General features: G+C 34.1%; 2 protein-coding genes across 7 annotated transcripts; one reads left to right on the top strand and one right to left on the bottom strand.

The window, feature by feature from the left end:
* The first annotated feature begins 648 nt into the window (after positions 1 to 648).
* Positions 649 to 8,883, top strand: LOC114261071 (uncharacterized). Its single transcript, XM_082877448.1, has 5 exons — positions 649 to 770; positions 1,236 to 1,291; positions 2,225 to 2,283; positions 4,068 to 4,123; positions 8,657 to 8,883. Exons 1-5 carry the CDS (start codon positions 699 to 701, stop codon positions 8,735 to 8,737), a joined length of 324 nt encoding a protein of 107 aa, XP_082733574.1. The 5' UTR covers positions 649 to 698; the 3' UTR covers positions 8,738 to 8,883.
* Positions 8,884 to 11,301: 2,418 nt separating this feature from the next.
* Positions 11,302 to 15,578, bottom strand: LOC114261056 (zinc finger BED domain-containing protein RICESLEEPER 2). 6 transcript variants are annotated; one of them, XM_082877442.1, is made up of 4 exons: positions 15,331 to 15,578; positions 13,849 to 13,947; positions 11,693 to 13,073; positions 11,302 to 11,601 (listed from the first exon to the last, which is right to left on the bottom strand). In XM_082877442.1, exons 3-4 carry the CDS (start codon positions 12,852 to 12,854, stop codon positions 11,567 to 11,569), a joined length of 1,197 nt encoding a protein of 398 aa, XP_082733568.1. In that variant the 5' UTR covers positions 12,855 to 13,073; positions 13,849 to 13,947; positions 15,331 to 15,578; the 3' UTR covers positions 11,302 to 11,566. The 6 variants fall into 6 exon arrangements, with proteins under 6 accessions (XP_082733568.1, XP_082733572.1, XP_082733573.1 ...); XM_082877446.1 differs by having other exon boundaries at positions 11,693 to 12,164; XM_082877447.1 differs by having other exon boundaries at positions 11,693 to 12,155.
* Between the last annotated feature and the right edge of the window lie 2,256 nt (positions 15,579 to 17,834).

Raw genomic sequence — 17,834 nt, 5'->3', positions numbered from 1 at the left:
AAAGATATATATATATATATATTATTTATAATTAGTATATCATAGACAATACAAAAAAAAAGTCATGGATATAAGTTTTAAAATAAATTATATTCTAATTTTTCAACAATGATTCACTACAACAATCTGTACCTTTGGCGATCACTTTTGGCTACTAAAACATTTTTAGTCGCCAAAAGTTAGACCTTTATCGACAAATTTTCTTGTTGGTCGGCAATGATTTAATTTTTAGCTACTAAATTTTTTTAGTAGCCATATGTTAGTTGTTGGCGACTAAAAAAATATTTAGTCGCTAAAAATATACCAATAGGCACTAAAAAAGTTTTAGTTGGCATTTGTTTACATTTTACTGATTATGGTTTTAGTCGGCGTACACAGCCTTTTGCTGACCAAAATTTTTGTTAGTCTCCAAAAATAGGCTTATTTATTACAACCATCAGTGACTAAAAAATTATAGTTGTAGATGGGTAGTTATTGCCGACCAAAAGATTTTTAGTAGCCAATACTAAACAAATAGCTACAAACTGTTAGTAGCTATTGATTACATTTGCCGACAAATATTTATTTAGTCGCTAAAGGAAGAGAATTTTTTTTAGAGGGAAATATTGGCACCCTTCCCTCTTATTTCTTTGACATAGATCTTCTTTGTTGTCTCACAAACACACACAGATCAGTACACCAAACTAGACGCACGCTCAATGACGGTCACCATCTCACCGTCACACGTCGCCACCGTCGCACGTCGCTACCTCCACTGCCGCAAATCACAGGTTCTTATCCCTCTCTCTTTGTCGCTCTTAGTCCTCTCCCTCTCTGTCAATCTCTTTCTCTCTCTCTCTCTCTCTCTCTCACTCTCTCACTCTCTCGTGCCACCTCTCTCTCTCTCTCTTTCTCTTTCTCTCCCTGCATTGCCTTATTTTCCTATCTCTCACACTTCATCTAGGGTTTATATGATTTTTTTAGTTTAATTTTGTGTTGATTTCGTAAATGGGTTTGGTTGAATTTTTTGATTTCTATGAAATTATGTTATTCTTCATGTCCAAAATTGGTTTGATTTTTGTTTGATTTCTATTAGAAGTGGGTTGCTTCTCTGGCAATTGAGTATCTTAGCATCTCAAAGCTGAATATATGATTTGGGGGTTTTTATTTCCCTTGAATCAATCACACCCACAATTGGACACAGATGTATGTTTTGATTTTGTATTTACTTTGACATTCATTCCAATGTTTTGCAGGCTTTGATTCTTATACAAAAGCCAACTGGTTACACTGGCGCTGATCCGTATAAAATGTGAGATATCTTCTCAAGTTCTTAGTTTTATCTATTTGCCTTCTTCTTCAGAAAATTGTCTTTCTATTTGCTCAAATTTGAAGCTGTTTAATGGATAATTTACACTATGTTATGAGAGAAAATAAAAGAAATGATTTGCTATGTTAGGAGAGAAAAGAAAAGAAAAGATTGTGATTTTTCTTCCTCTTATTTTGTTAAGCTGGAGAGGAAAGAAAAAGAAATATTGTGTGTTTAAAAATTTGTATAGCATGAATTCTGCACACTAAGTCTCCATCAACTATTAATGTGTTGCAAATAAAATGCTAATATAGTGAAAGGTAGATTTTGCTTCTTAGTTGACCTAGTGGGTACATTTTGCCTGTTTGTGGCTTTGTACGTTCATGACTATGTTAGTATGAGTATTTATCGATGAGCAATGGCAACAATCTAAAATCACCCATTCAGAGCAAATGATGCAGAGCATATGTAACAACAATATATTTATTACATAAACTAGTAATTGAGTTTTATTTATGACAACGATGAAGGAACCTTCTCTAATTGTTAGTGGACCTCTTGAATTAGATTTCCTATTGTTTCATGTATGATGTATCAATTTCATTTTTATGCAGGCATTAGTTGTTATGTTGCGTCTTATAACAACTTGTATTGATTGTTGAGAGCCTCTGATATAGGGCATTGACAAGGGTCTGGTTCATAATTTAATTGAACCCAACATAATAGTTTGGCTTTGGTTTCTATTTATACATTATTTTGAAGGCTCAAAGATGTTAATTTTTATTATTTATAGAGATACAAATGAAATGGTTTTAGTGAGATGTTCTTTATAGTTTTTTTAACATCCAATACATGACTTTTTGATTCTTTGAATGGTTATTAGAATTTAATCCTCTAAAGTTATGGAGATGTTTTTTATTTGTATGTCATACAGAGGTACTCTGGGAGCGATTTGCTTGGTGTCACTGCCAAAGTTGTAGATATGCCACACCGATGTATGTAGTACTTTTATAATTGACTTCTTATTTTGAAGTATTATGCTAACTATTACATCAAATCACACAGTGAATGTTAGTATTCATTTGTTTTTCCTCTGTGAATTTCTATATGATGTTCATATATTATCCATTACCTGTTAGAGGTTTAAAACTCCATTTGCGTCATGCTTTGTTTGTTATCTTTATGTGATTGGTTCTTAAACTTGGGGAAATAAGGGTTATTTTAAATAGATGCTCAGATTGAAACTTGTAGTCACATCTTGTGGTATGGACTACAAGAACTTCTTAGCAAGACGTTACAATTGATTCTTATTCAAGCATTCTCAATGATTTGTCTGTCCAAAAATCTATGTTGAGGAAGTTGAAACTAGAAAAAAAAAAAAAAAAAAAAAAACGAGACATGTTTGTTTTAAATCAACAACTTCTATGTCGTTATCCATCTATTTTTCATTCTATAATGAGACCTGTTTGTTATAAAAGGCTCACTTTGCTCCTTTTCTTTTTCTTCTTCTTCCCTTTCGTTTCTTGGTTGGATTAATGCTATTCGAAATGTTGTAAGCAAAATAACAGTCATTATGATGTTGGTTCTACTTATTGAGGAATGTCAAAGAGTATTTTTCTTGATTAAATTTTGCAGAATATCATCCAAAGTTCTGATGCAGTGGTGACTTTGATTTTGTTCTTCCAAAAATAATTTATTCTTTAAGCGTAATCTCAAAAGGATTTATCTTGTCTTGAGCAGATGTTGAAATACATCCTCATATAAATGAGTAATCCAGACTTTTGAATCTTTGGTTTATATTATTTATTAGGAGTTGCATGGTAGGATCTTTAAGATTTACTGTCCTGCTACATTCAATTCCATTGCCTTGATGAGTATGATAAACTTGCATTGCATATCTTTAAGATTTATTGTCCTGCTACATTCAATTCCATTGCCTTGATGAGTATGATTAACTTGCATTGGATATTCTACATTTCACTTGAGACTCAAGAGTGGGATCAGGGTCGGCCTTGAGGGCAGGCAAGAGAGGCCTACGCCTTGGGCTAAAAATAGAGACCCCTAAATATAATTTTGTGTTTTAGATATAAAAAAAAACCCAAATACTATAGGCCCAATTGAACATGAGGCCCCAAAAAAAGCAACAAGACTAGATTATTATTTTTTTAAAGTATTTGTAATGATTGCTTCCTATCTTAATATATGAAAGTAAATTTTTATTTATAATTTTAATGATTATATGTGCAAGTAAATTTTTTTTTGTAGCTACAAGCAAATAAAAAAGTTGTAACTTATCGTTTTATCCATGAATTTATTTATTTATTTTTAATGTAAGAATGCCCCATTTCCGTAGTGTCGCCTTGGGCCCCCTAAATCTCATGGCCAGTCCTGAGTGGGATTCTGTTTGGGTAAGATCATGAACCCTTGCAGTTGGTCATTTGGCCAAACCAGTCACAACAACCACATTTCTTGGATTGGGGTCATATTATCTTTTATCCACTCTGACCTATATGGATAGGTTGGTCTTAAACATAACTGCATCTAATTTCTTTCTAGAATTGTATGTATGCGAGTAGCATGTTGAAACACTATACAAGGAATGGATTCACAACAAATAGAACTGTCGTAAGAATTCGGTGCTTCCTTTTTTGTTTAATGTTTGTAACTGCTGATGTCTTTGCAATGGCTAATACATTCAGCTTTCCTATTCCCTTTTTCTCTTTGTTATAAATAAAAATAATAAAAATTTGTTGTTGAGTCATTGTTCTGATGTATACAGGGAAGAACAGTCAGAAATACATGCGGCTTCTGGGTTTTATGTTCTGTTTGGATCAGGTAAGAAAGCTCAATTAAACATTTAAAATGGTACATTTGTTTTCTGTATTAGCAAGTTCAGCAGTGTTTTTCAAGATTAACAAAATCATTACTTTTATTTTTTTTCACTGGTGAATAGTTTGTTATTATAATGGTATCATGCTCAGAGGGTTGCCCTTTCACAAGTAATTGCAATTAGACTATCAAATCACTTTTTGCTTGAAAGAATGCAACCATTTCCTGTTTCTTGATTGTAATAACATTGTCACATTGCTAAAATGGTTTGAGTTGTGAGGCTTGTTCTTCCATCTGGCTTTAGAACCTAACTTCATGACTTACATGCTACCACATCTAATCGCATGTTTACATACCAAGCAGAAATAAGGCCACCAAGTAGTTGCCCGTGGGCTGTTTCTCTCTCTCTCTCTCCCTCAGTATTATTTTTGCTTTTTAGTTTATTGTAAAATCTTGTGTATATTTTCATCTTAAGAAACAAAAGTAGCTCAATAGTGGTGTCTTCAAAACTTCAGTGAAGGGTTCCTAGCCGTTGCTACCTAATGAGGTCACGAGGATGGGTAGGGTGCTTGGGATGCATGATGTATAGCTAGCACACCTGTCTACTAGCCTAGCTATTATTCCTCTATACCTGAGTCTGTAATCTAAATGGCCTTAATTTTTCCTTAAAGCTAGAGTAGGTTCGATTTGAAGTTCGAGTGCAGATCCTCTGTCGTGGTATCCTGTAATGGTTCCTGCAGTGGTATCCAAAATGACGTCGTTTTAGATATATATATATATATATTTTGGCCTTTCCTCCTCTCTCTCTCTCTCTCTCATCCATTAGAACCTAAACCCAACATATAGAACCAGGAAATGAGAACCAAAACAGAGGAAATGAGAGAGACGAAGCTGAAAGAGTAGAGTCGATGAGGCGAAACGGCGGTGAGTTAGTAGTGAGGTGAGGCGAAACTGTGGCGACGAGGCAAGGCAAAGCGAGGGAGGAGTGTGCAAACCCTAGATCTAGGATTTTCAAAGAGAGATCAACGAAGAAAACACAACACAGAGTCGTGGAAAGCTTCATTGCCTACAGCTAGTAATTGTCTTTAACTTGCTGTCATGAACATATCATCATTGCCGGCATCTTAACTAAAAAATGATAGAAAAAGATCACTACATGAAGTTGTAGTGTTCGTTGCAAAAATTGGGTCATAAAAATAGCTTCCATTGTTTTGTTTTTACTTAGATTAGCTTTTGATTGTTTCTGGTGTAAAGCCTTAAAAATTTGAATTTGTTTGAAATTTGAATAGGGGTTCTGTAGAATACCCTAAAAAAATATATAGTTCTACTTGTACTGTTCCTATTTAATTTCAATGAACCCATTTGTTTTCAAATTTTAGACTTTATGATAATAATAACCCTATACAAATTGAATTTGGAGATGTTTAATTTGGGAAGCTTCTTCATATATGATTTATGTTCTTCTCTCAGGTTCTTCTTTCTCTCTGGATTTTTGTTTGTAATGAATGGGTATGTTTTTAGACATAAAAACTGTGTTGAAACTGAGAATTTAAATGATGGGTCTGGGGTTTATTACAAAATGGGCATGGTGGTTTGAAGAGTGTGAGTGATCCTTCTATTAATGGTAATGGGTTTAAGAGTCGAAATTCAAGCTTTTGACACCCAGTTTCAAAGAAGTGAAAATTTGGGTATCAATCCCTTGCCACAAGGTCCCATTGGAGTCTCAAACCCATTACCATTACCGATGTAAACGATTGGGGTGGTTGGGTCGCCGGCGACGACAGAGAAATGGAGTCAGGGGAATTGAATGTGGCCTCACCGTCATAGTTGTTGCTGTCTGTCCCTCTTTGTCTCTCTGTTTTTCTCTTTTGGATGGGGTGTCTTTCTCTTTGGTTTGAGAGCTGGGAAAAAAGAGAAAGGAAAAAAAAAAGGGTCCAAAACGATGTCGTTTTGAAAGCATTGCTGGAAGCATGGCAGGAAACCATGGCAGAGGATTTGGACTCTTGAAGTTCATCCTTGAACCATGAATTCATGATCAATGCAACTGAACAATAAGATGTGACAAATTGAAAGGTGTCATTACTTAACCAACTGGTTTCTTTTGAGCATGTAAAACAGGGCTTCTGATGACATTCATTCTCTCGATTTACATCTTGTAATCGTCTCATGATAAATTTGCAAGGTATTGTTTCTTTCTTCTCCATGCTATTGAAAAAGGCCATCATAACTGGATTCTATTATTATTTTTCCCCAACTTTTTTTCCCTCTCTCTCATATCCCATTCAGCTTCCCTACAACAATAAAAGGAGAGATAACCATATCCACAAATGCACATACACATGCAGACACAAAAAATGAAATGAAATAGAAAAGGAAAAATGCCATCTCAAATTTTAAGTTTATATGCATGAATGTCTTATATTCTTAAATGTTTGTAATAGCAATACGATGGAGACCATTAGTGTTAATTGAAATACAAAGAGTTAACAATAACCACAACCACCGTACCCTCTGCCCTCCCCAATAGACAACAAGACTAGTGTCACTTGAAATAAGAAGATTTTGGATCTTTTATTATAGTCATTTCTATTCATTCAACGTACTCCACTCTACTTGAACCTTTTTTTAATTAATTTATTTTCTAGCATAAAGATAGTAGTGTTCTATAATCAATGAAGATAATTGAGAGGTCTAGGGGTGAGGGAATCACATACACCGCACATCCATTATTAATCACCATAGAACCAACCAGCACACTTGTTCACTACTAGAATGCCCCATAATTTATTGGGTTGTTAATAAATTCGTAAGCTTTGTCACCTGACAAAATCTTTTTTTTTTCAAGTGCAAAACTTATGACTTGTGGTTGCACCACAACCTTTTTTTTTTTTTTTTGGTTATTTCTACCAGTTCCTTTTTACTAAATAAATACCTTTTATTGATTTAATTCACCTTTCTAAATAAGCATTTAAGCCTTGGTTGTTTCCTATAATTCGTAAGCTTTGATGATATCTTGGTTGTTTCTTCTACTTACGATGGTTGTGTTTGGTGAATTTTCTCATTCTTTTTTACATCTCCTTGTTTAATTTCAACTTGTAAACTCCAAAATCTTTTTGTTTGCGTTCCGGGGGGGTGAAAATCAAAACAACCCCCGAACCACTGTGTGACTCTTATGGATAGCTTCTCCATGACAAATAGGGCTTGTGACAACTAACAGAATGTAATTCGGACACGAAGGTTGGGAGTTAGAGCCGAATGCGCCCTAAACTTAGTCGAAAAAGGGCATTCCGAGGGCCAAAATTCAAAAAAGCCCCGAACCACCATGTGGCTCTCATGGGCAGCTTCACCATGACAAATAGAGCTTGTGACAACTGACAGAATGAAATGTGGACTCGTAGGTTGGGAGTTAGAGCCGAATACGCCCTAAACTTAGTCGAAAAATGGCGTTTCAGGGGCAAAAATTCAAAACAGCCCCCGAACCACCATGTGGCTCACACAGACAGTTTCCCCATGATAAATAGGACTTGTGACAACTGACGGAATGTAATTCGGACTTGTAGGTAGGGAGTTAGAGCCGAATACGCCCTAAACTTAGTCGAAAAAAGGCGTTCTGGGGGCAAAAATTCAAAACAGCCCCCGAACCACCATGTGACTCTTATGGACAGCTTCGCCATGACAAATATGACTTGTGAAAACTGACGGTATGTAATTCAGACCCGTAGGTTGGGAGTTAGAGCCGAATACGTCCTAAACTTATTCAAAAAAGGGCGTTTCGGGGGCGAAAATTCAAAACAACCCTCGAACCACTGTGTAACTCTCACGGACAGCTTCCCCATGACAAATAGGATTTGTGAGAACTAACGAAATGTAATTCAGACCCGTAGGCTGAAAGTTAGAGTCGAATACGTCTTAAACTTACTCGAAAAAGAGCTTTCTGGGGGCCAAAATTCAAAACAGCCCCCGAACCATGGTGTGGCTCTCACGGACTGCTTCCCCATGACAATTACGACCTGTGACAACTGACGAAATGTAATTAGGACCCGTAGGTTGGGAGTTAGACCCAAATATGCCTTAAACTTACTTGAAAAATGGCCTGTCGGGGGCAAAAATTCAAAAACACCCCTTGAACCACCGTGGTGCTCTCAGGACCCATTTCCCCATGACAATTATGACTTGTGACAACTGATGAAATTTAATTAGGACCCGTAGGCTTGGAGTTTGAGCTGAAAACGCCTTACACTTAGTCGAAAAACTCGCAACACTTAGTTTAAAGAGCGACAACTTTATGAAAATAACATCTACATGTTCTAATAATTGCCTTTCTATATTTATAGGACGAAAAAATTACATATTAGATTATTTGTGCAATTGGTTGGAATGAGTATTGCATGATACATATATATATATACTTTCTTTTATTTCCAAGAAGACATTTCTTGATTGTTCTACCTTAAATGCATGTTAGAACATGTTCCCTATGGCTTATTGAATTGATATTTTGTAACCAATTCTAATGTTTTGTTTTTTTTTTTTTCGTAGATGGCTTTGTTGTGTGGACTTGTGGATAATCCATATTGGTGTATGGAGAAGAATTTTCACTTTTGTATAGAACTAATATAATGCTTTTGTCGTCCTCAGCTTTCGTGTAGTTCACTATTATTGATACAGAAAACTTCTGGCAATCAACAGGTAATGACTGCCGTGGTACATAGATCATCTTTTGTTGTGGTACATATATGGCCATTTGTTGGCGTACATATATGGCCTTTTGTCATGGTCTATAGATCACCTTTTGTCGTGGTACATATATATGACCATTTGTCGGCATACATATATGATCTTTTGTCATGGTCTATAGAAAAACTTTTGTCATAGTACATATATCACTTTTTGTCGTGTTACAGATTACGATGGTAATTTGTACCATGTCAAATGGTAATTTCGCTTGGCAGTAAATGTATTTTTTGTATACAGAGGGTTTTGATTTTTGTATGATATATTTTGTATGGAATTATTATTTTAGTTTGGACAATAGTTGGTTTGTATGGATTTTGACATTTAAAGTTATTTATTTTTTGTATATGGATACAGATTGTGGAATGATTGATAATATGTATCATTTTCTTTATATACGTATTATAGGTTGCATGGAATATAGACAGGTTATGGAGAAATTATAATTTTGCGATAAAACATAATATCATGTTTTTGGCGACTAAACAATTAGTAGCTAAAAAGAAATTGGGAAAATACTTTGGGCGGCTAAAAATTTTGTAGCAAAAATAAAAAATAGACATTTGGGGACTAAAAGTTTGGTAGCCAAAAAAAAAAAAAAAGACATTTAGTGACTAAATGTTTTGTAGCCAAAAGAAAATCAAACATTTGGCGACTAAAATATTTCGTAGCTAAAAACAAAAGCTAAAGAATAAAAACACTTTTGCCGAGTAAAAATTTAGTAGCAAAAAATGTAGGACTTTAGGCAACCAAATATTTAGTAGCCAAAATAAGAATTCTTTGCTGAATAAAATTTTAGTAGTTAAAAATGTGGGACTTTAGGCGACCAATTTTTTAGTAGCCAAAATAAGAACTCTTTTTTGACTAAAATTTTAGTAGCTCAAAATGTGGGACTTTAGGCGACCAATTTTTTAGTAGCCAAAACAAGAACTCTTTGTCGACTAAAATTTTAGTAGCAAAAAATGTGGGACTTTAAGCAACTAAAAGTTTGGTCGTAAAAAATGTACTAATTTAATTTAATGTCCAACATTTTCACGACTAAAAATTTAGTCGGAAATTGAATACATTTGGCGACTAAAATTTTAGTCGCTAATGACCTTTACCGACAATTCTTGGACGACTACTTCTGCGACCAAAAAATTTAGTTGCCAAAAGTGAAAATTCTTGTAGTGATTCATACCACTAAAAAAAAGACCACTAATAGCACTAATGTATTGGGAATGCCAAAAAAAAAACACAAGGCCTATGTAGTGGGTGCCACATCATTAGTGGTGCTATTAGAGCACCACTTTTAGTACTCTCAACCACTTTTCGTAATTTTTTTTACAAAATTTCAATAAAAATTCAATATAATAAAAATACCACGTCATCATGGAAATATGATATCACCAACTAATAATACAGAAACACATAGAGGATGAACCACACATGTCAAATGTAACTAATAATTCAATAAATTTCATATCTTTATTGAGATTAATTATAATTGTATGTCAATAATGATAGACATCATTATTGTATTGAAATTTTCATAGATAATAATATGATTTACCGTAATATCTTCATTTTCAATAATAATAAAAAAAAACAACCATTATTATTCTCATAATTTTAAAAATGTCATTGACATTTTACTCTAAATAATATTTTATAATTTTTTTTTATTTAAAATATTTTCTTTATATTTACAATATATATATATATATATATATATATTATGAGACCTGATTGAGACCCCCACTCCCCTCCACCCCTACACACACGTGGGGGTTGGTGATTGGAGGAGAAGAAAAAAAAAAAAAAAAAAAAAAACTGGCCATTCACAGGCCAGTGGGGGTCCGGATCATTTTTGATATTCCAAAACCTAAGGAGGGCACATGACCCTCCTAGACGCACTGTGGTTCCGCCACTGGCTATAATCATTGATTTAGAAATGTGTGGAAGAGTTTTCGAGTTTTTGATTTATTTATTATTTAGTTATATCTTGAAAGATAATTTGACAAAAAAATAAATAAAATAAAATGTATTAAGGGTAAATTACAATTCTAAATAATTCAATAAGATTAGGGGTGAGCATGGTCCGGATTGGTCCGGATTGGGAGAAAACTAGGACCAATTTGTTATCTACAGTTCCTGAAAAATTAAAACCAATCCAATCCGTTTAAATTGTGGAACCAATCCGAACCAATCCATTAAAACACGAATTGGATCGGTTTAGGACCACGGATTTAAATAATTAAATAACAAAAAAAATATAGACAACAATATAAGTAAATTGACAAAAATATTGGAACAAAAATATAGACAAAAATATATATTGAAAACCTGTAAACAATATAAGTAAACAACATCCATTCCAATAGCATCTAAACTGGAGCGAAGTTCAGCGAACAACATCCATTCCAATAAGTAAACAACATCCATTCCAATAGCTCAGCGAACAACATCCATTCTAAGCAAACATCCATTCCAAGCAAACACACATCAACAATAGAAGCTAACAACAACCAAATTCAATAGTAGTAGACATTACATTTCCCTTTTCCACAAATTCTAAGCAAACAAATATAAAGTAGTTTTAGACAAAAACAAATAAACAAACAAAGGCATGTTGACAGCAGCACAGCTTAAGGATGACAAACAAAAGCACCACAACAACGCAGTGGCAGCAGCAGCGCAACAGCAGCAGTAATAGGTGATTTCCAGCAGACCAAATCACTTTCCAGCAGCTATGTTAACATTGGTTAAAGCTGCAAAAAAATTAATTTCAGTTTAAAGTAAAAAATAACACAATACATGAATGAAATTTAAATGATTAATTGAATATTAGAATTCTATTACCTCTTTCTATGTCCTTCAAATCTGCAAAGTTTTCTTCCATTTGAAGTGGCAATGGCGAAGCACGCAACCAATCTTGTGTACAAATTAAACTTTCAACAAGTTTTGGAGTAAGAGAACTATGAAATTGGTCACGGATACGACCTCTTATGCTGAAAGTAAACTCGGAAGCAACAGTAGAGACATGAATGGCCAAAATATCCCTAGCAACTTGAGAAAGAATTTTATATCTTGAAGAATTTGTCTTCCACCAACTTAAGATGTCAAAGTTTACAACTTCCTTTTCACAAGATTCTTCCAAAGACCTATTTACTTCTGACTTTCCTCCATTACCTTCTTCTTCCTCCAAAAGCTTTTGAAATTTTGTCATAAGAGACACTTGGTGCTCACTTGCACCAATGTTTACTTGATCAACAATGTCTACCTCATGAACCATTTCATTGGAAGATGAAGTAACCGTCTCAAACTGTTTATACTCATAAAAAATGTTATTCAAAGTCTCTCTTACTTTTTGAGTGAGCTCACTCACCATGGCAGGTTGATAAACTTCAAAATAACAAAACCTCACATACTTCAACTTATAACGAGGATCTAACACAATAGAAATCAATAACATCATATTTATTTTTTCAATTTTTCCCCAATACTTGTCAAATTTAGTCTTCATTTTTATTGCCATGGCTTTCAAAGAAGGATCTAAACTCTTTCCCCATTCAGTTAAGGCACTTTCTATAGCACAAACTTCAGTGAAGTACAAGTTGGAAGTGACATACAAAGAACCAGACAAGCGAACAGTTGCATCATAAAACTTTTGCAAAAATTGTGTAAAAACATGAGCATCTTCCCAATCCTGAGAGGTAGGAGGTCCATGATTAAGTTCTAGTTTGAAATGTGGGTCCTCATCCTCTAATCTCTCAAATACTTTTTGAAACTTTGTTGCAACATCTAGCATTAGATATGTGGAGTTCCACCTAGTTTGAACATCTAGACACAACAAGCTTTTACATGTTACCCTCTCTGTTTCAGCACATGTCCTGAAAAATTGCTCTCGTTGTGGAGAACTTCTTACATACTTCACCGCATCACGAATTCGAGTTATTGAATCTTTTATTTCACTTAACCCATCCTTGACAATTAAATTAATTACATGGGCACAACACCTCATATGCAAGTACTCACTCCGTAAAATCAAAGAGTCAATGTTTTTGAAAACTTCCTTTTCACATATGCAATAGCTACATCATTTGCACTTGCATTATCCACAGTGATTGTACTAATCTTCTCTATACCCCAATCAACTAAATATGATTCCACTGCCTTACCAATTGCCTCCCCTTTGTGACTAGAAATCACACTAAAGTTGAGAATTCTTTTTTGCAAATTCCTGTATTTATCAATAAAGTGGGCTGTTAGGCACATGTATGAAACATTTTGTAGAGATGTCCATGAATCCGTAGTGAGACAAAGTCTATAGTTTGCATTCTTCAACACATTTTTTAATTTTTTCTTCTCACTACAATATAAATCCACAATATCCCTTGCTACTGTAAAGCGTGAAAACTTTTTGAAATTATGTTGCATCACACTACAAAATTGACGGAATCCTTCACGCTCTACAAACCTAAATGGCAACTCATCAGTGATTACCATTTTAACAAGTGAATCCCTACATGCTTGTTGATCAAATTTCCAAACTCCAAGAGTTTTTTCACATTCGGTTACAGATTGAAATGCCAAAGTCTTTTTTTTTTCTTTATTCTGAGGGGACTTAGGACAATTTGCAATATGTTTTCTCAAAGTGCTAGTTCCATTTGCTGTACAAACCTAAATGGCAACTCATCAGTGATTACCATTTTAACAAGTGAATCCCTACATGCTTGTTGATCAAATTTCCAAACTCCAAGAGTTTTTTCACATTTGGTTACAGATTGAAATGCCAAAGTCTTTTTTTTTTCTTTATTCTGAGGGGACTTAGGGCAATTTGCAATATGTTTTCTCAAAGTGCTAGTTCCATTTGCACTAATCCAAGCATAAGAAGCTTTACAATGGTTACATTTAGCACATGCAGCAGTCTTACTCCCTTCTTTAAATATTTTGGTAAAATACTCCCAAACTTCAGAATATTGTCTAGCTTTTGGCTTAGGATGAGGGGGGCATACCTTTGAACCTGAAGGAGTTTCAGGTTGAGGATCATGTTCTTTATCAGATTGAGACTGAGAGAGGTCAATTACATCATTTGTGTCTCTGGTACTTGACATCTATGAAACAAAAGAAATAAATAAAAAAATAAAAAAAAATACAGCCTGTAAAAATAATGTGTTTTAAAATTGGTTAAACTGGAAGCTGCTCTATAATAAAGATGCATCACTATTATAAGGCTACTATCACATATTTACATCATTTTTGTAAAGCTACTATCACATATTTACCATCTTGATAATCAATTACCATTTTTACCATTTTTGTAAAGCTACTGGAAGCTGTTCTATAATCAATTACATCATTTTTGTAAAGCTACTATCACATATTTACCATCTTGATAAAGCTGCATCACTATTATGAAGCTCCTAAAGATTAATATTTACCGTTGTAAGAATGGACCCCTGTTCTATAATCTGTTTCCCCTCATTAATAAAAGATGGAAGAATAGAGAAAATCTCTACATTTTGGTTAAACTGGAAGCTGTTCTATAATAAAGTTGCATCACTATTATAAAGCTACTATCACATATTTACATCATTTTTGTAAAGCTACTATCACATATTTTCCATCTTGATAATCAATTTCCATTTTTACCATTTTTGTAAAGCTACTGGAAGCTGTTCTATAATCAATTACATCATTTTCGTAAAGCTACTATCACATATTTACCATCTTGATAAAGCTGCATCACTATTATAAAGCTCCTAAAGATTAATATTTACCATTGTAAGAATGGACCCCTGTTCTATAATCTTTTTCCCCTCATTAATAAAAGATGGAAAAATAGAGAAAATATCTACATTTTTTCCCCTCTATTTTCCATTTGCTTTTCTTAAGAAATATTTGGGAGAACTTTTTTAGAAGAGCTCCAACAATTTTAGATTGATTAAAATGCAACGGAAACACAATGGTCTGAATTACAAATACTACATGAAATACAATCAGACTGATCAAATTCTCGTTAATTATCCAATACCAAAAAACAAAGAAAAAAAAATAAAAAGAAGATACGTATTCACACTAAAAAATAAAATTGGGATATCAATATTTACCATTTTTGAAATTAGGTTGCATCACTAATCAAAGAAAAAACATACACTCTAGATTAATTTTTTTTTACCTATATTTAAATAAAACAAACAATAGAAAATAGAGATACAATCAGAAAAAATAAAAACAAAACATAGAAATAGAAAACAGGAAAAAAAAAAGTATAAAAATAAAATGAAAATAGAAAACATAATAAAAATAAAAATAAAAACAGAAAAAAAAATCTCTTACTGACATTTACTGAATCCATTGTAGATGACATGAACAATAGATTTGAGATTAAATCCACCGATTTGAGATGAAATCACAGCAGTGTATTGTGTATGTTTTTTCTTTGAGATTAAACCCATTTCAGAGTGTTAGAGAGAAAGAGAAAGAGAGGAGCTCACCGAAAGAGAGAGCCAACAACTATAGCTATCGATCTAATCTGAGATGGATGATCTGGGAACAAAGGAACAAAAATAGTCACCGAGAGAGAGAGAGAGAAAAGAGAGAGACGAGTAGCAGTACACCGATCTGATCTGAGATGGATAAGAATGTGAGAGAGAACTCAGTCTGAGATGATAAAGAGAAGAGAGAGAGACACCATCGATAGAGAGTTGAGATGAGAGTGAGAGACCTGAAAGAGGCGTGAATGAGTGAGGCTGGATTAGGTTGCATTTTAGTTTTTATATGAGACAAGAAATTATATGGTGTGGGAAGGTATATAGTATAAAAATATAGATTATTTCTAGATGATCCGGATCGGTTCCGGATTGGAACCGATCTGTGGCCTACGGATTTTGAAATTTCCAATCTGGAATCGAACCACGGATTTAAAAAACCAATTCAAACCTATCGGATTGGACTGGACCGGATCAGATTACGGATTTTACGGATTCCTTACTCAGCCCTAAATAAGATATATTAAAAAATTAAATATACTTAATAATTTTTTGGGATAAATAAAATCCCCTAGTGTTTATGTTTGATTTGATTGATAGTGCGCTTGAAAATGTCAAGCTCAGACGTCATGTTAGTCATGTGATAAACCATTGAAAGGATACCATGATACAGTTTCAGTTGAAAAAAAAAATGTAAGGTGCGTTTGGTTCGATTTTTAAATCAATTTTTTTAAATTTAAAAGTTAAAACTTGTTTAGTTTTGAATTTTTTCAAAATTCAAAATGTTTAAAATTTTAGCAAAATTGATTTTGTTTGGGAGAAGAAACATATAAGAAAAAGTTTAAGAAATTAAGAGAGAGCATTTCTTACCCGAATAGAAGAAAAGTATTCATAAAAAAAATTATAAGAAAATAAGAAACGTGAATCACATTTATTAAAAAGAGTACGAGCCAAGAATCACAATGGAATGGAAACACCCACAGAATGATTATAGAAAAATTAACCACTAAATCCACTAAATTAACAAAGACGCGTTACTAAATAAACAACCGAATGTCAAACAGTGAGTGAAAGGAAGAAAAAGGAAGAAAATACTATGATAATCAAATGCAAGTATTGGGTACATTCAAGACTTCAAATGTATGTAATGTTTCAAAAGATATGTAATGTTTTTTTTTTTTTTTTTTGGTTATAGGAAAATCTTCCCTACTCTCCTGCAGGTCCAAGACAGCGGCCCTTACATAGATCACCAGGGTGTCCTGTTAGTCATTCCGAGCGAGGAGACTATAACCTGGGAACTTGCCCCGATCTCCTAAGACACGCTTCGCTTAAGTTAAGACTCGCACAGCGAGAGAATATTGAATTCACACCAAGTGCTGATTAGACAACTTGAGGTCCAACCTTCTAACCAACTGTGCTTTGCTCAAGAAATTGGCCCAAGAAAGGAAATTGAACCTGTGACCTTAGGGGCTTAATATGCAGGCCAAAAGATATGTAATGTTTTTGATCGAAAGGTCAAAGGTTTGCTTCATCTTTTTGCTAGGTAAGATCTCTTTCTCTTTCCTCTGTACAAATATATACATATTTGTATAGAAATTATTTCCGCAAGAAAGTCTGGTGAATCCATGGATATAATGGATTTTGTTCTCACTGTAATATAACTGCCCATCAAGTCTTTGAGATGTTAACTCTTTGTAAATCTAGTTAGATGTATGGTTTTTTTATTTTTTATTTTTCCTTTAATTGTGATTAAGCTTGGGTTTTAATTTGTTGAATTCATATTTGGTTATAGTTTCCAGGTGAAGAAAAAGCAATTCTTCAAAAACTTCTCAATAATATTGATGTTCGGAATATGTGGCACAAAACCTGACTTTCACGCATCTACTGAGAAAGAACAACAGGTTCACTGATGCTTTAGCAACTCTATGTTATGTGGTAGACATCCCACTAGGAGTCTGGATGCGTTCGATTATCATTGAGCAGAAGTACACGCTAGCCTATGAAACCATCGCCGCAATAAATGAAGTGCAACACAAAAACCCTTGGTACTATGATATTTAGAACTTCTTGGAAAAGGAGATTTATCCACTAGGGGAAAATGACAAGGACAAAAGGAGAATACGGCGAATGGCCGTCCAATTTATTATCTGCGGAGGTAAACTGTACAAAAAGGTCATCTGGGAATGCACAAGTTATGTATCGAAGAAGAGGAATCAAAGCATATAAACCGAGTGATGTTAGCCTGGAAGATTCACAGGCAAGGTTACTACTGGTCCACTATGGAGGAGGAATGTATTGGTTTTGTTTGGTGATGCCACAAATGCCAAATTCATGCTATTCGCATGAACATCCCGCCGTCAAAGCTGTACAATATGACTTCACGATGGCCTTTCTCGGTCTGGGGAATTGACGTCATTAGGACAGTCACTCCAAAAGGGTCGAATGGGCATGAATACATTTTGGTGGCAATTGATTACTTTACCAAGTGGGTGGAAGCTCAGTCTTACGCA

This window comes from Camellia sinensis, chromosome 7, assembly GCF_055761805.1.
Source record: "Camellia sinensis isolate YWXY chromosome 7, ASM5576180v1, whole genome shotgun sequence".
In the NCBI taxonomy this organism is placed as follows: domain Eukaryota; kingdom Viridiplantae; phylum Streptophyta; class Magnoliopsida; order Ericales; family Theaceae; genus Camellia; species Camellia sinensis.
The sequence above is the reverse complement of the archived record's forward strand: the minus strand, read 5'-3'. Positions and strand labels throughout refer to the sequence as shown.